Source organism: Asterias rubens, chromosome 5 (assembly GCF_902459465.1).
Source record: "Asterias rubens chromosome 5, eAstRub1.3, whole genome shotgun sequence".
NCBI classification, from domain to species: domain Eukaryota; kingdom Metazoa; phylum Echinodermata; class Asteroidea; order Forcipulatida; family Asteriidae; genus Asterias; species Asterias rubens.
In genome coordinates this window covers 9295780-9317787 of record NC_047066.1, presented here as the reverse complement: position 1 = coordinate 9317787, position 22008 = coordinate 9295780, and the positions used below count along the sequence as shown (strand labels likewise).

Genomic DNA, 22008 nt, shown 5'->3' with positions numbered 1-22008 from the left:
CCATGCCCCCAATCTCCTGCCGAAAGAGGGTTGTACTGTAAAAATGCGCTCCAGCCGCTACAGCGTCAGTGCCAACCATACACACAGCTTAGCAGCTTACCTGTCGTAAAAATGACGAGCACTTTGATAGACGCCCGTCGGGTGTGATAAAGTTCAAGAGTCCTGCTTGTTTATTATTATTGTTCTACATAAAAAGTAGTTGCACAGTATCATCTTTATTTAACTGGCTAGTTCTATTTTGGGTCAAAGGTGAGAAGTTTATGTTGGTCATGGAAAGTGCAACATGTGGACACTTTTAAGTGAATTAAAAAAAAAGTTGTAGGACTAATTTTACCGCCTAAGGATATCCTTCCATTGAATACATAAAACCATTAAGTAGATATATTTTGGCTTTTCTTGGCAAACATGTGACGTCCCCTGTGTTGAACTAATTTAGTTTCCCCCCTCGCAAGGAAGATCCAAGTATGGTCTAGGGCCCTTTTATTGTTGATTGCCTCAACGTGAAATTACCTCCTGTTTTATACGAAGCAGGTGTCTTGAGAGTTGAGACTAACCATCAGCCCGCCACTGCGGAGAACGCTTCGTGGATAATGGTCAATTAGGACATAGAAGAACCAGATTGCTAAATAATTCAAATAGGAAAAACCATTGCTTGAGTCAGTTTACAAGAACCCACTTGGACCATTTATAACTGGGTGGAGTTATCAATGACGGCAAAAAGGAATAATACACTAATCTCATCCAGAGGAAGTGACACACTTAAAGCGAGCCCGACTACTAGGAAGGGAGGAGAGTGAGAGAGAGATACATACACATGGATACATTCCATGTGGAAATGCCCGTGGATTGGTACCACGGTTGTGCACGCTGCCTAGCGATCGGAGGGATACGTTGCGTGTCAGTTGCCCGGCTAGTGCTAGACCGTATCTGCATGCTTGCCGCCACCCATACATTGACTCACACCCAAGTGTCTTCGGTACAGTGCCACGAGGCATGTCAGTTGTCATGTGGCTAAGGCACTGGGCTACCTCAAACACCCCCCCCCCTCTCCCTCTCTCTCTCGCACCAGTCTCTTCAGAACCTCCGTTTCCTATTTAGAGCTGAGGCAATGGATTAGTCCGACAGTTTCTCTTGAGAGTGTTGCGCTGCCAACGTGTTCAGTCAGCTGCTGCTCTGTGTTTATGGGATCCGTGTGTATTGTTTGTGTGGACACCCCTCAGCTGTGTTGATATGTCGTCTTGATTACCGGCGATTTACCGTTTAAAAAACGTTCGCTTCTGGATTTATAACACCTCATGAGCAAGTAAGTGTTTTGCGCACACGAGACAGACGGGATAATCTACTCTCGTGTCAGTACCCTTTCGCTCGTTGTAGTGTAGTTTTAAAATGGCATGACCATTGACGTTTCATTTTACGATGTATTACAGAGTTGCTAAGAATGGCAAACTTTTCGTACTTCAGGTTTAGATTGAGAGTTTATAACTTGGTGTGTTCTAAGAAAATTTGTTGGAAGAGAAATCCAGGCTGACCTACATGTAATCAGTACACTCGTGTCAGTACCCTTTCGCTCTCTGTAATTTAGTTGCATGACCATTGGCTTTTTATTGTAAGGTGTATTACAGCATTGCATCATTATGACAATTTTTTCGACCACCAGATTTAGTTCAAAAGTTTATAACTTAGTGATTTTTAAGAAAATTTTTAGGAATATAAATCCGGGCTGACCTAGCACTATTTGATCAATGCAGGTACATGTACATGTATGGTCTGATGGTGGGATCTCCTATAGCATACCCGCAAGCAATGCTTATCTTTTTTATATAACTACTTAAGATGTGAATTGTTTATGGCAGCTGGCTTGGCGCTGTATCCGTAGTCTGGGAAGCTTTGGACTTGGTTCAAGGTCCCACTGTTGACTTTAAATATCCCTCACTGCCAAGTTGTTCTAAACAAAGTTTGTATATTACGCATTTATAAAATGTTTCCATATTTGTGTCCTGTTTCCACTTTTTGAAATTAAGAACAGCATTTTATTTAATTGAGTGAGAATGAGCAGCAGTCATCTGTTTTTGTTTTTTAATGTTTTTTTGTGTGCATATTTTGAAAATTAAAAACAGTATTTTTTTAATTGAGTGAGAAAGAGCAGCAGTCATCTGTTTTTGTTTTTTTAATCTTTATTTAGCGAATTTCTGTCTCGATCTGCTGTTTGGATCAGGTCAAAAAGACTCTTTTATTATTATTTTTTTTCTTGTGTGATCTGGGGTACATGTAGATTTCACAAAGAGTTAAGACTAGTCATATCACCCGTCCTAACTTAGGACTAACCATGTTTTCAATAGTCTTAAAAAGTCCTAAGGATTAAGTCCTGAGTTAGGACTATCTTTGTGAATACTGAAATCAACCCAAGGGCGCCTTTCTTCATGTTTTTAGAAAACAAGTTGTTCTCTTCTCCCAGATGTATTTTAACTTATTCTGGAAACCGAAATTATTTTAGTTTTTGTTTTTACAATTTCCATTGATACCAATTGATGACTGGTGGTATGAAGACTTGTCAATTTACATATGTACGTACATTGTAGTTGCCTGACGAAGATGGGTTCAGGGGTCAATTTCACCAAGAGTTAGGACTAAGTCCTAACTTAGGACTAGTCCTAGGAGATATTAAAGCCTTAAAGACACTGGACACCTTTGGTAATTGTCAAAGATCAGTTTTCTCACTTGGTGTATCTCAACATATGCACAAAATAACAAACCTGTGAAAATTTGAACTCAATTGCTCGTCGAAGTTGCTAGAAAATAATGGAGGAAAAAAACACCCCTGTCACACAAAGTTGTGTGATTTCAGATGCTTGATTTCGGGACCTCAAATTCTAATTCTGAGGTCTCGAAATATTTTAGTGGAAAGTAACTTCTTTCTCGAAAGCTACATTACTTCAGAGGGAGCCGTTTCTCACAATGTTTTATACTATCAACAGCTCTCCATTGCTTGTTACCAAGTAAGTTTTTATGCTAACAATTATTTTGAGTAATTACCAATAGTGTCCACTGCCTTTAAGGCTAGTCCTACATTTTTGTAAGTTAGGATGAGTGACTTGTCCTAACATAAGACTAGTCTCAACTCTTTGTGAAATCCACCCCTTGGTTCACCCAATGTGATTGATACAATGTATGTGTATGGTTTGGTGGTGGACTGGAAAACTATGTGTTTTTAGCACCGCAAATTCAAACTACTTCAGACTTCACAGCCAACCATACAAATATTATGGCAAGGTCACACAGGCTTCGATTTTGAGAACGAAAACATTTACAATGCACGCCCTCGATTGGTTGAATAAGCGTGCGCGTATTCAGTGCTGAGCAACCCAACCAATAGAATGCGTTCTCTTTGCATTGTTATCGTTATCGTTTTCATTATCGCTGCAGTGTGACCGAGCCTTTATTCCAGGATTCAGGGTTCTCTAAAAACAAAGTTGGGTAGGATGAATATATGGGAATACTGGCTGATTCCTGGTGAACTGGAAAACCGCTGTGTCGGCTAGTGCTACAAATCCAAATTAAATTTCTCAATTAAATGTTTTCACAAGACTTGAAGCCTATTTTAGGTATCTAAAAGCACACAAATTTGTGCAACAAAGGTATTTTCTTGTATTGTTCTCTTGCAACTTTGATGACCAATTGAGGCAAAATTTTCACAGATTAGTAATTTTTTGTATATTGGGATACACCAAGTGAGAATACTGGTCTTTGACAGTTACCAGAGGTGGTCCAGTGCCTTTAACTTGACAACAATGTATGTGAAAATTTGTTTTTTAATGAGTCGTGGTAATTTTGTTTTATTATGTCAGTACTTTTCCTGTTTTTATTTTTTATTTTAATTTTGTATTTTTTAAATTTTCAGAAAGAAACTGTCAGGAAGTATCAAAATAAAAGTTGTGGAAATTTTGTGACCGGCTTCAACGTATTATCAAAGGTAAGAAAGTTTGCACCAATAATTACATATTTTATTTTGTTAAGTTTAATTTCATTCATTGGCAGAAGTGCCATGGAAAACGATTGGATAATCTAAAAAAAACTTATAATAAAGTATTAAAGACATTGGACACTATTGGAAATTGTCAAAGACCAGTCTTCTCACTTGGTGTATCTCAACATATGCATAAAATAACAAACCTGTGAACATTTGAGCTCAATTGGTCGTCGACGTTGTGAGATAATAATGAAAGAAAAAACACCCTTGTCACACAAAGTTGTGTGCTTTCAGATGCTTGATTTCGACACCTCAATTTCTAATTCTGGTCTCGAAATCAACTTCGTGGAAAATTACCCCTTTCTCGTTAACTACGTTACTTCAGAGGGAGCCGTTTCTCACCATGTTTTATACTATGAACAGCTCCCCAATACCAGTAACCAAGTAAGGTTTTATGCTAATAATTATTTTGAGTAATTACCAATAGTGTCCACTGCCTTTGAAGAAACTCTTTGAAAATAACAATCTGCAACTTCTTTAGTGGTAGGAATTTAAAATATACGTTTTCAAGTGAACGCTTACACTTTGTTCATGACACTGCTTACGTAATACTGTGCTCATGGTGGCTTTATAAACAGATAAAGATTCTATGGATGGTAAGTGTATAAGTCCATCAAGTAAGCAGAGCCATAAAATCGGGCCCTGTGATTGTTCTAGAAAATATACAAAATACTAATTTAAGAATTTGTTTTCAAAAACTTGGTTGTTTATTTCAATTACATATTTTGAGCTTTACAGTGTAGATTGAATGATGAACACATCCACACTGCTGAAAATGGTATTCTTTTAATGAGAAATATTACTTTTTAAGGAACAAATTCTTGAGTCACTTCCTAGAAAGATTTTCTATATATATATATACTTTTAGGGGTGATTCAAGAAAAGATTTCCTAATATTAGATTTGTTTTCTTTTTCTAATAAAACTATTTTACCAGTGCAACATTCACAATGTCTTTGGCAAACATACAATTCCAGAAAAAAAAACCCCAGTGGAACAATGTGATTTTGTGGAGTCAAAATAATTTGCTGTAAAAAATGACGGTCCACGCCCTTTCAAGAAGTTAAACAAAACACTCAACATTTTCAGGGGATATTTTGTGGATCATTACATTCTGCATTTCAAATGTTTTTCCAACTATACATTTTTATAAGGTTGTATGGCATCGATTTTTTTAAAGAAAAAATTGCTTTCTGCAATAAACAGGTTTTGAAATACTGCCATTTGAAACGTATTTGTTTTTATGGGACAAAGTGCGAATTTCAAAAGCAATGCACATTGGGTCTCATCACTAAGACAAACTGTATTTTTTTGATGAAATGATGCACACCTAGAACATGAAGTACAACAGGAATGTAAACTGCAGTCCAGCATTCTCCTGAAGACGAGCAGAGTTTACTGTTCGAAACCTCAAGACAAAACTGGCTCTTTTCAGAGCCAACACTCACTCGGTTGTATCCGCAAGTTTACTATTTATAATTTCTTCTTATCCAGCTCCCCCTTGAGAGTTATTTTTTGCAGTTGTCGACCAAAACAACAAACCCTGAGACAAAGTGAAATTTATGAAAATTCTGTAAAGTTTCAAAGGTTTAAAATTCTTGTTATTGTCCTTCAAGGAAAGTAAAGAGAAGCGCACGAATCGAGCCAAGAGATTTGGAATTAAGACTCCACCCAAGTCAAGCAAGTCGGATAACCTCCACGCGGTTGTTTTACCAACTGGTTCTACCATCGGTAAGTATTACTCGAATTCCCATGTGATGAAATTACTAATATCCTTTAGTTAAGAATGGTAATATTACATAATTGAATTTGTTGACATATCAGGTGATGAATTATTAAATTACTTTATTAAATTACAACAACTACATTGTTAATTGGTGGTTTAAAGACCTAAAGTTAAGTTGTCTGAAACAGATGGGTCCAGGATTCGCCCAATGTGCTTAAAGGAACACGTTGCCTTGGATCGGACGAGTTGGTCTATAATAAGCGTTTGAAACCGTTTGTTATGCATATGGTTAGGTAGATGTTTTAAAAGTAGAATATAATGATTCCCACAAGTATCACTCAAAATTGTACGGTTTTCCTTTTACGTCGCAAACTAACATGGTCGGCCATTTATGGGAGTCAAAAATTTGACTCCCATAAAATGGCCGACCGTGTTAATTGACGAGGTAAAAAGAAAACCACGCAATTTCGAGGCATATTTGTGTAGGTCATTGTATTCCACTTTTACAACATCTTTCTATCCATATGCATTTTATAAAAAAACGGTTACAAACGCTTTCTAAAGACCAGCTCGACCGATCCAAGGCAATGTGTTCCTTTAATGTGTGTATGGTCTGAAGGTCGACTGATAAACTACAAATGGTGTGCTCGTTGTCCTAACACCACAACATTGGAAACTATCTAAAGCCGTTGGTCCTGCAATTACACAATTAAAAAGAAAAGGGGTTCGCCCCGGTGTTGACAGCATATGCATATGGTGCAAAAGAATATTTTAATTTAAGACATTACTTGTTGCTTTGTAAAAGAAGTACGTGTAGGTCTCACAATTCAAACGTAGCCCCACAATACCTTGCTGGAAAATACTTTTTGTAAAGCGTCTTGAGCTTAACTAAGTGACGGATATGAGCGCTTTAATAAGCCATCGTTATTATTATTTATGTATTCTTTGCGAAGAGGCCAGACCTTAAGGGTTCAAACTCTGGCTTCTTGTCTGACCTCACCATTCTACGTTTTATAAAGTTCTGAATTTTTTTTTACCTTGTACATAAAACTGAGCCTGAAATCTGAACCCTCAATAAGGGCTTCATGTTGGAAGAGTGTTGTCCCCTGAATTCGCCAAAATGTAAACAGGATTCTTCAACTGAAACGTACTTTCCTGCCTGACAAAAAATAAGCTGTGATTTGTCAAGAATAGGTGCATCCAGATCAATAACAAGTACATCAAAAAGTCAGATTAACCCCACCTTGTTTGGCCTGCCATTAATTCCCTGGTAACCAAGCAGTTATCCTAGCACGCTGATATAGGGTGAAGGGGGCACCCCCTTATAAGGCCAAACAAAATTTTAAACATGTATAGCGTCCTGCCTTTTTGAAAGAGGAAGAAGGATTTTTTTTTAAATGGCCTCGTGACACATTTTTTACAATAGCTGGGCTATTTTTCAATTTATTTTTATTTTATGCATAATTGTAAACTTAATTTTTTTTTTTTTTTTGTCTAAAAATGAGATCATTAAATGTAGGCCTATCTTCCATTTTTTTTTTACAAAAGAAAAGAAAAAAAAAGAAAGAAAGGGAGGCGGTCCCTTAAAGGGGAAGGGGCGCGGACGCTAAACATTCTTTTTTATTTATTTGGCCTAAAGACCAACGACTATATATGTACATTGGTACCCCTATGACAGCTCTGGAGAGATCTTTATTGCATGCACCTGTTTGCTTCATATTTCATAATCATTTAAGTGTTCCTTCCTCTACCCCGTTGCCTGCCCCAGAGTCAAAGTATACATGTACCTGTCTGGAATTTGAGCGCCCCGTTATTCCCGGCAGGTTGAGCTGATTTAAAACCTTGCAATACCACACAATAATCATGTTGTGGTTAAGTAGGAATAAAGTTGTTATGGGAGAACGGGGAGGGTGGAAAAAAGTACTTTTGCGCAAATGGAACAGGTGTGAACAGGTGTGAACAGGTTGTTACTGTGGTAAAAGATGAAGAATGAAATGTGAAACACTGTCTGTGATGAATGAGAGAGAAAAAAATCACAAAGTCAAAGTACTTTTGCCCTAGAAAAATTTGTTAGCTACTTTAACCACTCATTCACTAACTGAGTGTTTTGTTCTACATGTACCTATGATTGTAGATGATACATGTAATAAAACAAAATGTTTCAGTCTGATAAATAAAACAAGGGAGAAAGTCGTAGCATAAGACTTATAACTACAAAGTAGTTGTTGCTATGAAACCTTATGCAGTTTCTTTGTAATTACATTGTGGTGTATTGTGCTACCACAATTTTCCATGATGTACAAAAAAATACGAGGGACACTTTTATTTTAGGGGAACAGGAACAGAGGAATGCACTTTTAAATTTCTACTTGCTTGCGACAAGTTCAACTTGCTTTGAGTGAATCCTCAATTCTGATTGGTCCATCCGTCATTGCAACGAGAGTGTGATACAAACCTATAAACCCTAATCTACAATGTACTATTTTTAAGGATCATTACAGAATTGGTAAGAAAAAAAAATCGCGAAGATCACAGATTTACTTAAAACTTACACGGTCTACTGATGATTATGGTAGAAAACATCCCTTGAAATATTTTTGTCAGAAATTTCATATTTGATAAGAAATATCTAATCTTATTTTGCGTTTGGAGTTTATTGCTCAGTGAGCGTTTTATTCATTTTTGTTTTGGCATCGATGCAATGCAAAATTTGTAATCGGTTTTTCACTATTCTCTCGTGACCCAGATGGCCGATCGATCTCAAACTTCTACAGGTTTGTCAGTTTATTTGGTAGATTGCAATAGAGTGCTTACACTGCCAGCAACTGTTTTGTTAGCAAAACCAATTCTGTAATGTTCCTTCTACACATTAAATTATCACACACTTGCTCGTGTAATGTGGAAAAATATAGCACGTCTGTGACCAATATCCATCTCAGCCTTTGGTCTCATTGGATATGGAATGCAGACGCAATTTGTCAGTAAACCACTTGAAGGTCTCTTTGTTTATTATTAAAGCAAAGGGTGGCACGGTTGGCTTGTGCGTAAAGCGCTCGCCTCTCACCAAGGTGACCCCTGTTCGATTCCCGGTCAGGGCCATATGTGAGTTGAGTTGTGCGTTGGTTCTCTGCTGTGCCACGAGGGTTTTCCAGACTATCCGGTTTTCCTCCCTCAGGAAAAATCAAACACTTTCGATCTTAGCTGTGCTCCGTGGTCATAATGGGTTGATGTGGCTGGCAGCTGAATGCGCCCTTGCATGCCTGCTTCTCGAACACATTATAGCCGTGTCCTTCGCAATTCAGCTCTTAGCTGCGAGTAAGGATGATTAGCCCCCCAAATTATTATTATTATTATTATTATCATAAAAGGGCAAGGGCACCACCAGGCATTTTCTCCTTGGTTAATAAGGACAAATTGTAAAGGAAAAGAGGTAAATTGTAAAAAATATACTGGATAATTTCAAGGGCACCAAGGCAATGACCAGAGGGCATGGAGGCAGTTGCTTTCATTGCCTCTACAAAGTATCAGGCCTACTTTTGTGCTTGTGTGGTAACTACATGTAAGTATTATATAAGTTATCACACAAGCGCGAGTGGAATACGGAAAAATAGAGCGCTTCTGCGTCCCATATCCAACGAGGCCAAAGGCCGAGTTGGATATGGGACGCAGATGCGCTATATTTTCTGTATTTCCACGAGCGCACGTGTGATAACGTATTTATCTTCAAGCAAACTTGGCGCATGACATAGAACACACAATACGCATGGTAGTGATATTAGCCGTGCAGTATAAGTTTTTATCACCACTCCATTCTGCCAATCTGATTGGAGGATTAGCACGTACTTGAAGATAATACATTATATCAACATGCTACCCCTACTTTTGTCTCAACCTCTTACATTAGAATAACTGTTTGCATGTTTTCTCCTCTCTTTCTTTATTTTAGGTGGGCAAAGAGTTCGGCCTGAAGCTATTTTCATATCGGGTGTTGACAAAATGAGTACGCAAGATGTCTTCAATTACTTTCACGAGTACGATCCTTCCTCCATTGAATGGATCAATGATTCTTCCTGTAAGTTTGCGTCTTGCTCCGACTACCCAGAGTGATAATTAACGGACCCCAAATTGTCAAACTTATGTTTTGGCAGGAAAAATTGTTATTGGCCTGAAGTTTCCACCCTAGGGAGTCAGTCTTCCTCGAAGCCTCACAGATTTTTTTCCCCTGAGATATTTTTGCAAACGTCAGTTACGAGGTCCAAAGAAAAATATTGCTTAGCATTGAATAGGGTTACCAACCAAAATGTACTGCTAGGTATACAGTATTTAACTGGTTCCCTGCTTATATTTGCTTAGCAAATTATTGTGATATTTCCGACTTAGCAAGTCATTTGATCAACATAAAGGTTCAGATCTCAGAATACTTGAAATCAGAAAAGAGTGGTCAACAAATTTTGTATACTGAGCAAATTTGGCGGGAAACCAAATAAGCATCTAATATGCCTCTCTTAATATTGATGCATGACGTCATAATTCTTACCCAAAATGAGGCTATGGGCGCACGTCCCCCATCACTTGCAGTGGCTGCGTCCATCGCCTCACTTTGGATTAGCTTTGTGACGTACCTCATGCATAAATATTAAGAAAGGCGTACATGTATAGCATGATAATGTGGCTGTTTTAGCATAACCATGGTAACAAGCCAGTCATATATATTTGGTTTGTGGTACACTAACACCATGTGTGTATCTACTTGCCAGGTAGATATTGTTCTTCAGAGTTCACTGTCTTGCTATATATTCTACTACCAGGGAGTAGATTTTCAGATTTGCGAGAGACTTCTCAGTTCTGAAAAGAACTGTCCTGCTTTGTAACCATATTGACTACATGTACATTTGTACCTGGGCGGAAGGTAGAAAATTGGCTTGAATACTACTTTATTTTTTATAGAGGATTGTAGTAACTTCACTACCACGGAGTGAGTTTTTAATTGTTCTGAGAGAGTTTCAACTAGCTTGCTCTTAAACCTCACCATGCAATCCCTCAAATCCTATAAGCCAGTCAAATAACAATGCATGATTTAGGGTATTTTGGCTAAAAACTGATTTCAGCTCACATTTGGCCCCATCGAAATTGACTCCAGGAAAACTTGTCTCCGTTTGTGTTGGATCACAGTTTGAGTGGCTCGTTCTAGATCAGATTCAAGAAACAGTTTTCAGTTTTCCTGAAAACTGACAGCATTGTCGGCTAGAATTAGTTTGCAGGATGTTTTCTATCATAACTGTCTTACAACCAATTATACCTTTAATGCCAAGTGATATTTTTGATAATCACCGTTGGTGTGCACAACCCGTTGGCGGTCTTCCATTCAGTCGAGCCACGCAGGCATAGAGAACCTTGGTGAGGTTGCATGAGTACCACCATCAAAACCAGTGTGAAATGGTTGCCAGTCATGGGCATACTTTTCGCCTTTTTCTTTCAAGGGTGAGACGAGTAAAGTACAAGTAAAGTACAAAATCTATTCCAAGCCAATATTTCTCATCAGGCCGGTGTTTATATTTGGCATTCAACAACTGAGAATATTTCTTTACCCCCTGGACAAGCTGCCAGGTACATGTACTCGTAGGTTACTATCCACCTCTCGCAGGTACTTATTTGTACTCGTGGGTAAAGAGGAGCAATTGTGATAAATTGTCTTGCTCCGGGCAAGTCTGTAAAACTATGGAAAGCCATCAATGCAAAAAAAACAAAAAAACAAAAACAAAAAAACAAAAACGCAGATAGCCACAGTTCGTAACAATGCGACACAAATATTTAAAAATAGTGTTGAATAGTTTTGAAACAATTTAGCAACCAATCATGGTGGGAGGTAATTTATTTATTGAAAGTTTGCAGAAAAATGTTTAATTTGATCGCAACATTTGCTAACAAGATTGAATGTATCAATGTTCAGCCGTCCATGCCAATCAATGCAGTTTGTTTATCAATAACAGAAAGGTCTTTGAAGTGTTTGTACTTTTTTGAACTGTACGATCTTCCTCTACATTTTTTCTGCCGTTTCTAATGGCGCCTACATGTATGCTTGAAACTGTGAACCTTGGTACATTGCGTACTTTAAAAAAAACTAAAAAACAGCAATAAACAACTTTTCAAAAAGTTTACATATGCAAGGTCCCCTGTTCTAATTAATTCAAGAGAGTTGACGATGATTAGCAGTAATTAAAAAAGACATCAACGACCATCATCTGTGTAATGACTATTTCTCGTTAATGAAGATATCACAGTTGCTGTCCATGGTTACTGTCAGCCTGTTCTCTGTGGATGATCCCCGAGTTATTATCATCGTTGGAAACTCGATTGAGTCAAGCGGGTCATGTCCTAAATGGATTACCCTCTTGCTCCATGCCTGCCGCCTGGAGAAAAAGGCGGGTGTCTGCACCACTCGTTGTAGCTCGCTCAGCCTTCCATCACGCCAAGATGACCCATATACTTCTGGCAGGTTTTATTTTTGCGTTGCCTTGATTGCATCAAGTGTTGATTGATGGGTTTTGACGTCAAGTTGGGAGGTCCCGTAAGTCCGGTGGACTGCCCCGATAATTGGAAACAGAAGACCCACCAAAAGATGTCTGAAAGTTATCCCGACGATGGCATTTCCAAGGATGGTTCAGTACAATCATACTTTGAAACCAAGTTTTTTTAAACTACCGTCTGGTAGTGGGGTGTAAAAAAACTAGCTGACATGGCTGAAGGTTAGAGGGAAGAAATGTTGTGAGGCTGTCATGGTTGTTGATTTAATGAACATCAAAGGGGTCGTTAAGTATTTGAAGCTAATTAATAGTTCCCCCATCTTCTGTTTTAGGGTTTTCATTGTTACCCAGACCATGAATCATTGTAATGAGCAGGCAGTCACTGAGTCACACTGTTCAATTCGCACCTTTTCTTTTACAAAGACGAGGCAACTTTTTTTACAAAAACAAGTTGCAAATGCCAAATCTATTTTTAGGACAACCACTAGTTTTTCTCAGAACCACCGCAATCATTACCAGTTGGTTACCAAGTCACACTGTTCAATTCCCAACTTTTTATAAAAACAAGTAAAAATGCCAAATCCACTATCAGGACAACTAAGTGCACTGGATTCAAGCTCTGGTGTTTCTGATCAGCTGAAATGGATTTCGAAATACAAATTGCAGAGGGTATAACAAGTCTCTAAAACACTTGTCGAGTTCTATTTTCTTGAGTTATTCGTTCAAGAACTGGATGCTTTACTTTATAAAGTTGTTTGATTTTGCAGGTTTAAATTTTGTAATGGTCAATTAATAAGAAGTAGGTTTGCGGTAAGACCATTTATTTTTTAAGTTTGTTTCTGAAAAGAACTTTTGGTCTGCAGATTTTGCAAATGTTTCCATGTTTTATAGTATTTTTGTGTTTTTGTTTTGAAGGCAATGTTGTATGGTTGGATCCCCATTCTGCTGCCAGAGCGTTATACAACATGAGTCAGCCTCAGTGTCTACCAGCACAGATACCGCAGCCACCGCCACCCCAACCTGCTCCCCCACTGGAACGGGAACAGCAGGAACCCGAACCAATGGAACAAGAGGAAGGTGCGAAAGTAGGAATTTGATTTTTGCGTGATAAGGGTTGTAGTATCACCATAGAAATTAACGCCCAACTAAATCAAATTTTTTAAGCAGAAAATGATGCTAGCATTTTGTTTCTGCCAAGCTATAACTACATGTAGACCAAGAGTGCACCTTATTCAAGGGCAAAGTATTTGCAATAAAAGTCTATTACTATGATTTCTTAGGATTGTACCCAAACCCCCTTAAGCCATCAAATTTTCTTGGACATGTTGGAAGAGGTAAAGCAATCACCAAAGGGAAGAAGAAATAGTCCACTTTGTGTCCAAACCTTTAGTTTTCCATTTCTGGTGATAGTCTGTAAACTTCCTCAATTGAAGCATGAGGTTGTGGGTCTCATATAGTTAAAGGGGGGAATGCATGCCCACAATTGTGGCTTGTGATTTATCTGGAATGTTCATGCTCATCAATATCTTATCCCTGCTAATAGCTCAATTATGACTTAAACTGTACTCTATTTCAACATTTTGTAAGAGGAATGATTTCATCCGGTCTTAAGCCGCCGTCTTGGTATCGCTTTTAATGCAAAGCAGACGCTTCCCATCAACCGGTCGTCATTGATAACCAATGATGGCTTATTCTTAGAGCATCTTGACGGGGTTCGCCCCAGGATTGTACATGTGGAAAACCCTGATAACCTTGATAGATTGCTCTCTTGTCGTATTCTTACCCAGTGTTGGTATCTCACTCTAATAGTTATCAATCATGCCTTGCCATGGTAAAAAAAAAAAAAAAAAAAACCAACATATGCATAAAGAAACAAACCTGTGAAACTTTGGGCACATTTGGTCATCAAAGTTGCAAGAGAACAATGAAAGAAAAAACACCCTAGTTGCACAACTTTGTGTGCTCTCAGAAGCCTTTTATTATAATAAAAGGCTTTAGCTGAAATCTTTTAATTTTTGAGTGAGAAATTACCTCTTTCTCAAAAAGTACATTACTTCAGAGGGAGCCATTTCTCACAATGTTTTATACTATCAAAAGCTCTCCATTGCTTGTTACCTTTAGTAAGTTTTTACCAATAGTGTCAAGTGCCTTTAAGAATACTCTGCTTCTTCTTCTCCTCTATTGAATAGAAGAAGACGACGATGACATTCTGGACTTGGTCAGCGACCGGGAGACCGGCGAGCATGAGAGACATCGACGAAGCACCAGCCGCTCCCCGAACCCTTCCTCCGCTCCTCCAAGTCCGCCATCTTCAATAGGGCAATCTCAAGGAAGAGTTATTGATGATAACAGTACAATGGATGATGATATGGATATGGGTCCAGTACATCTGAGTAGAGAAGAGGCAAGTAGGACAGCCGTACCATGCTCATCTGCACAGAGTGATTTAGTTATAAGATACGCAACTACAGGTAATAATACATTTGATTTATATAGCGCCTAATAAGGGTATCTCTAGGCAGTTTTTTCCTATCAACCTTTTTTTTAGGTAACCAACCAAGAGCTTGAAATTTTCACTGGACTGGAAATCCAAAGGCCGGTTATCTTTAAGGCTGTGTCTGAAATGGCGACTTCCGCTGCAGCTACGACTAGATCGCGCACATCTGCCTAATCTCTAACACAGACAGCTGGGCTGATCTAGAGCCGTACACGTAGTTGTAGCCGTTTAGGACATGTCCGTAACTTCAGGCCATTCAACTCTTGACTAGACAATTCGGACGTTCTTGTGTTATTGATCAACTGTTGACTTTTAGTTTGATAAATCTCTTTCAGTTCTGTAGAGTTTTAAAGAATTCGTTCCCATAATACATGTGAGATAAATCTAATAAATTCTAATAAGACATTTAAACTGTGTCAAAGATATTTCCCACATTTGAATTCTAAGCCCAATTTCATAGAGCCGCTAAGCACAAAAGTTTGCTTAGCATGAAATTTCTTCCTTGATAAAAACAGGATTACCAACCAAATTTCCATGTGATTTTCAGGAACAACTGAATACCAGTATCAAGCAATATGCGACGAATGGAAATTCAGTTGGTAGTCCTGTTTTTATCAAGAAAGAAATTTCATGCTAAGCAAATTTGTCTGCTTAGCACCTCTATGAAATTGGGCCCTGGTCTTTCAAAACAAACATTGTGGTTCATTTTGAGCTACAAACCCTTCACTGACAGGTTTCTTGCTACCTGTGAAATATGCTTATGCTTTTGAAAAAAATGTTCTGCTGCAATTGGTCCCTACTGTTTGCAACTAGTATTCAGCGTGGTCTGTAAATGACTAAGACTCTCGTTGTCTAAAATCAGTTACTTTTATTCTTTCAGATGACAAGAAGGTATTCGACCCTCACCATCGCAGTCAGTACTACATTAAGTACGGAAACCCTAACTTTGGAGGAATGAAGGGCCTCATCAGTGGAACAATGTAAGTTTATTACCATTAATATGTTGGCGTGCCATGGCCGAACGGTCCAGTGCACTGGACTCAAGCTCTGATTTTTCTGACCAGCAGAGTGTTGGTTCGAGTTCCGGTGTTGACACTTGTCCTTTCGAATGGGCTGAAAGTGTCTTGTGTAATTCACGTAGAAGAACCCCAGTTACATTTAATCAAAAAGAGGAGGGGTTTGCCCCTGGTTTCTAGTAGTGACTGTTAAATGAGCCAAAGCACCTTAAATAAACTATTATTACGTGTTATAATATTTTGCTTCATTCTTCCAACTTGCAAGGTTCAGAAAATGTGTTTTTTTATTCTAAATATAACTGTAACTTACCAATTCTTTTAAGATGTTTCTTTGTGATGTTTGTTTTTTGTTGAGGGGCATTTAAAAAAAAATCATGTTAAATGAAGGTTGACCAACCGTTTGAAGCCACTCATCAACTGGGCAATTTGTGTATGTTTTTAAAATTGTGTGTTGCGTGGGTGCATTTGCCACATGATACTAAATTACAGGTTGGCATAGTTATCTATCATACAAAACCACAGTGAATGATATTGAATGGTTAAACAGTAGGAGAGTTCTTAATTTCCCAGTTGTGTGAAACAGTTCAGTTGGCAGTGTTTCAGGGTTGTCTGATAGGCCTATTGTAGACATTATGAATATCAAATTGGGCTACTAAGAGTAAAACTATAATTCATTCTGAAAACTTTTGAAGTATCATATTTTAGTCATACATGTAGCTGCATTGTTTTTGTAGTTTGAGCTTGAAGTTGAAACTGTCTAGAAATTAAAGGTTTGGAGCAACTCCATGTAACAACATGATGTAACTTTAGACCTCAGTATCTAAATTGCTTTGAAATCCTTTTGAAGATTCCTATCTTCAGAATCTCACAGCTGTGCCTCGCTTTTAGAATCATTAGGCTTTATCTAAACTGAGTGAAACAATCTAAAAGACCATCGGCAGAACACACCTTCTCCTAACAGATTAAAAAACAGAACCCGGCTCCTTGGAAATCAGCCTTTTAACATGGCACGTTGCATAAGTCTCATTTGCCACAATTAAATACTTCCAGATGTAATTAGCATCGGAGGAAAGCATTCAATCATTCCACTTATGAGTTAAAAACCCCTCAAAGGTCATAGATTGTCAGAGTCCATCCAGATTGCTGGCACACCTTAACGGGTTTAGAGAGATAATTAAATAGATACCTGTCGTCCGGCGGGTGATTCACGGGCCCTGCCTACCTGTCGTTGGTATTAATTTGATTTATGTGTTATGACCTTGTCGTTTAAATTCTCTTGCTGTATTCTTGTCGATGTTTTCACCAACGATTATAATTTTCCTGGATGATCGGATGGACACATTTTTCAGATTTTTTTTTTTTTGACAGATCAAAATTTGGCATAAATCTATGAAAGTGTTCACCTCTGGGACTCAAACTTAGAAAAGTTTAGGGCAAGGCCACTTTGGCATTGGAGCAGTCTGAATTTTGGGAGTGCACCAAGGCCAAAAATGTGAAATAGAAATAGAGTTGTAAAACAAAATAAAACCACAGTGTACATGTACTTTGTTCCATTTTCCTTTGGTAATAAGCATACAAAAATATCTTTTAAATTAATAACCTTTAAAAAAAATTGAACAAAACAGTTGAACAAAATATTTAAAATTTAGTTTTAAAAATCATGGCTCTGAATGACATTCATTTGTTAATTTGTACATTTTACAGGAAGAAGAAAATAAGAGAGGGTAAAATTGTCCCTGGTCAACGCAAGCGTCGCCTTGGCGACGAGGATGGTTCAGACGATGAGGAAAGGCAAGAGTATGCACGGAAACGCCGTAACCACGGACATTGGAACGGGGAGTCGGAGAGACATCGCAGGATGGAAGAGAGGGATTCGGATGCGGACAGCGTCGAGATGGACCTGCAGTTGGTGACAAAATCCGCAGGGCCGCGGAAAATGATGAGGATGTATGCCGACGATGAGGAGACCCAGAGTCAAAGCAGGTAAAAGACAATCAAATAAAAGTTATTTATTTATTCATTTTTTTTTTTATGCAAGTCGCCTCCACACACAAGGCCTGAAGGCCACTTCAAGGTGTGGGCTACAATCAACTTTTTTTCCAGGAGCCGTTGCTACCAACACCAGGGGCTGAAACACCAGAGCTTGAATCCGGTGCTCTTTTAATGGCTAGGCCTAGGCTAAAATCAAAGTTTTGCTCTAAGGTGCTGAGGCACAGTTGAACTGTAAGTTGTTAGCTATAACATGTTTAAGAAGAACTCGGAAAAAACAACAACTTTACATTAATTTGTTTTCAATGATCGATATGTAGCATAAATCAGTGACACTTGATTGCCGTGCATCTTGCATGCTCGGAAGGAAAAGTGCATCGTTTTGACACAAAATCTAGGCCCGCAGAAATCTGTTTATCAGGAAAATATGACTTAAGTGATTTATTTGCGTGCCCATCTGTCCTTCACTGGAGTTTTTCGCGTGCGTAATTTGTTGTTGTCTCATGTCGCTTATCATGAATTAAATTTGGCCGTAGACCAAGGAATGTTTCGCATACTCAAACAACCTTCGTAAACAACCTTTTTAATTAGTGCATGTTAAAGGAACTGGACACTATTGGTAATTACTCAAAATAATTATTAGCATAAAACCTTACTTGGTAATGAGTAATGGAGAGCTGTTGAGCTAGTTGAGCTAGTATAAAACATTGTGAGAAACAGCTCCCTCTGAAGTAACGTAGTTTTTGAGAAAAAAGTAATTTCTCACTAAAATATTGGAATTTGATTTCAAGACCTCAGAATTTGATTCGTAATCAAGCATCTGAAAGCACACAACTTCTGCAACAAGTGCGTTTTATTTTCTTTCATTATTTTCCCGCAATTGAGCCCAAATTTATGAAGGTTTGTTATTTTATGCATATTATGTTGAGATACACCAAGTGAGAAGACTGGTCTTTGACAATTATTAATAGTGTCCAGTGCCTTAAAAAATTAAGGAAAGAAAAGAAGACGCACCACCCGTGACCCAGATGGCCGATCAATCTCGAACTTCTACAGGTTTTTCAGTTTACAAACACAATGTATATGATGGATTACATAAAGTGCTAACACTGCCAGCAACTTTTTTTTGCTAGAAAAACAATTTCTGTATTGTTCCTTTAAAAAGTAGACACTTTTGCTCACTTAAAAAACAAAGGTGAAACAAATTTACGGATGATTACAATGTGAGTCAATTCCCAAATCAAGGGAATCGTCTCGTTTAGAGATGTCAGTGGCACTTTGAGGTACCGAGAACTTGATGAAGAGACAGTGCCTGACTTGTGACGTACATATATACCGGACTCAAATGATTAAACTTGGCCGGTTCTATATCGGTGGAATGACATCATGGTCTATTAATACATACACCCTGATGTCAGTTAGGAATGGTTTAATTGGATGGCCTGCTCTGGTCAATTCTACAGTCAAGTTGCATTATGGTTTTATTCTTTATGGAATAGAAGCCATCTGTCCAGGTTAAGGTTTTGACTTTGTTCAGCCCCATTTTTGGATGCCATTGATGATTTGGAAGGCATGTCTTTTTGGCTAAAAAAACGGATTGACAGCGTTGGATAGAGCTTAATTGTAGAGACTCCTGGGCCTAATTTTTATAGAGCTGCTTAAACACAAAGAGCAGCTTAGCACAACAAAATAATGTTTACCAGAATGAGGTTACCAGCCCCCAAAACATAAATGTTGGTCCCTTTTGGAACGGGGAGTGGAACTGGTCTTTTGTTTTCATGTTCAAGTAAGTTTATATGTCATCAACTTTTGGAGTAATTACCAAAGTTATACCAAATTTATATCTTTCCTAAAACACTAATTGATATACATGTGTAAAGGAAGGCAGTTTTCTTGTTTTCTTGGTAATTTTGTTCAATGAGGCTTATTGAATGTTTTGACCACAGTGTCACTCAACACTAGGTACAGTACCTACTCACAAGGTGTTACCGCTATCCAAACTGATATGACTCACTCCTCACCATACATTAATTTTAGAGAAATCACTTCTTTTTTTTCCCAGAAATTTAACTATTTCAAATAATTATGAGTTTTTTTTATAAAGCATACATGTATGCTGTAATAAATTCTTTGGCGATGTCGATCGAGGTTATCTGGATCGCTGTAGATTATGAAACAGGAATATGGTTAACGTTCACATTCCATTCGTCAATCAGCAAGTGGCACGAGGGGAAACTTTGAGAAGGATATTGAATAATTTATGAAAGGATTGTCACGTGTGAATTACTTAAGAAAACTGACGTGTGTCACAGTACATCATAATTCTTATTTTCTTATGCTTACCATTTCCCTCACATTCTGGAGATTGAGTAGGGAACAGAAAATTTAATTTAAAAAAAATAATGTTTTTGCGTAACACGCACCTCAAGCTCCCTGGAGTGAGTTACTAGGATCCTTCCTCACACTTAACAAAATCAAACACCATATGGTAATTTAATAGCTAAACTGTTGAACTCTGATTATGGTGGTCACTTGGGAATGTACGTAAAGTGTAAAGTTTACTGAGTGCGGTCGCATTCCAACAGGAGTGCAGTTGGACTTTTGTCACTTGTTTAAAAGTAAATTCTTGAACTATTTCAAAACACGCTGGATGGCAGTGTGGTTTGTTCTACATGTAAAACAACAGCTTTTCCCACATTCCTTATAGACACTGGACACTATTGGTAAATGTCAAAGACCAGTCTTCTCACTTGGTGTATCTCGACATATGCATAAAATGACTAACCTGTGAAAATTTGAGCTCAGTTGGTCGTCGAAGTTAAGAGATAATAACGAAAGAAAAACATCCTTGTCACACGAAGTTTGGTGCTTTTAGATGCTTTAGATGTGTGTTTGTAGAAAATCTAATTCTGAGGTCAGGTCTCAAAATTAAATTGAAATAATTTCATGGAAAATTACTTCTCTCTCGAAAACCACGTTACTTCAGAGGGAGCTGTTTCTCACAATTTGTTTATACTATCAACAGCTCTCCATTGCTTGTTACCAAGTAGGTTATTATGCTGACAATTACTTTGAGTACATAACCAATAGTGTCCACTGCCTTTAAAAGAAGGGACAATTATGCAGTCCTCATTACATGGAGTGGAGACTTTAGTTTTTAGCAAAGTTTTGAACAAAGCTTGTGATTGAAAAAGTTTAATACGATCCGGCAAGTCGTTCCATAATGAAGGCAGCAGAAGTAAATGATATTTCACCCCATGATGTTTTGGCCGGAGTTTCCTTAAAAGATTTTTGTTATTTGAGTGCATAGACTGGCGGTAGTAAAGATAGGTTGGAGTCCTTCTGAGAGATATGGTGGTAAAGTGCCTTTTGATGAGCGATAGACATACAGTGTACAAAAATCTTGAAGATGATTCTGTTCTTAATGGGTAGCCAGTGTAGATCTGAAAAGTAACAATTTAATTGAATTGGATTTTATGGTGTTGTTGACTGGCAAGTGACATCTCAGTGTATTAAAAAACCTTTAGTTTGAATATGATTGGTAGCGCTTTATAGGAAATGTGTAATTAAGAACGGAAATGATTGGTTGTGTACACCTTGGTACTAACCAAGGCCATTGATCGAGACACCTGCTTTGAGTTTGAACACGCACTTTTCTCATTATCAGTGAAAAACAATTTAAATGTTTTTAAAGGGAAGAAATACGTTTGGTTTATCACTTTGGTAAAATTAATGGCAATAAAAACTGTTGGTTAGACACGTACTCCAGCTTCTGCCCAAAACATTTTTGTTTGGCAGCATATTGCGTCACAGCACCATTGAATGGTGTGACGTAAAAAGGTCTCATAATTCAAACTAGTTCAACATACCTTGCAGGAAAATACTGATTGTTGAAGCCCTTGAGCGTCATTGAGTGATGGATATGCGCTTGGCTTCTCAAAAGAAACCACTATAATGGTTATTATGAGAAATATTCCACTGCGGAGTAATGCTCTTTATTTTTAATATAAAAGTTTTTATGCGCCGAAATTTGGATCCGAGTATTGTTACCAAGTGTTTTATAGACCAACTCGTCCGATCCAAGGCAACGTGTTCCTTTTAAGGGAAGGCTCACCATTGGTATTGGGAATATTCATTCAAGTCTTCCACATGTAGGTCAGAAGCAGGGAGCAGGGTTAGAAGGTCAGTGAGTGTTGTTACCAAGTGTTTTATAGACCAACTCGTCCGATC

General features: G+C 38.0%; 1 protein-coding gene across 1 annotated transcript in view; it reads left to right on the top strand.

Moving 5' to 3' along the window:
- Nucleotides 1–22008, top strand: part of LOC117290790 (nuclear cap-binding protein subunit 3-like) — a 67601-nt gene that overhangs the window by 24068 nt on the left and 21525 nt on the right. The window contains exons 2-8 of the mRNA XM_033772347.1: nucleotides 3899–3970; nucleotides 5643–5757; nucleotides 9699–9824; nucleotides 13192–13353; nucleotides 14466–14747; nucleotides 15654–15753; nucleotides 17494–17772. Of these exons, the coding sequence (XP_033628238.1) occupies nucleotides 3899–3970; nucleotides 5643–5757; nucleotides 9699–9824; nucleotides 13192–13353; nucleotides 14466–14747; nucleotides 15654–15753; nucleotides 17494–17772 (1136 nt within the window). The remainder of the gene's footprint in view (nucleotides 1–3898; nucleotides 3971–5642; nucleotides 5758–9698; nucleotides 9825–13191; nucleotides 13354–14465; nucleotides 14748–15653; nucleotides 15754–17493; nucleotides 17773–22008) is intronic.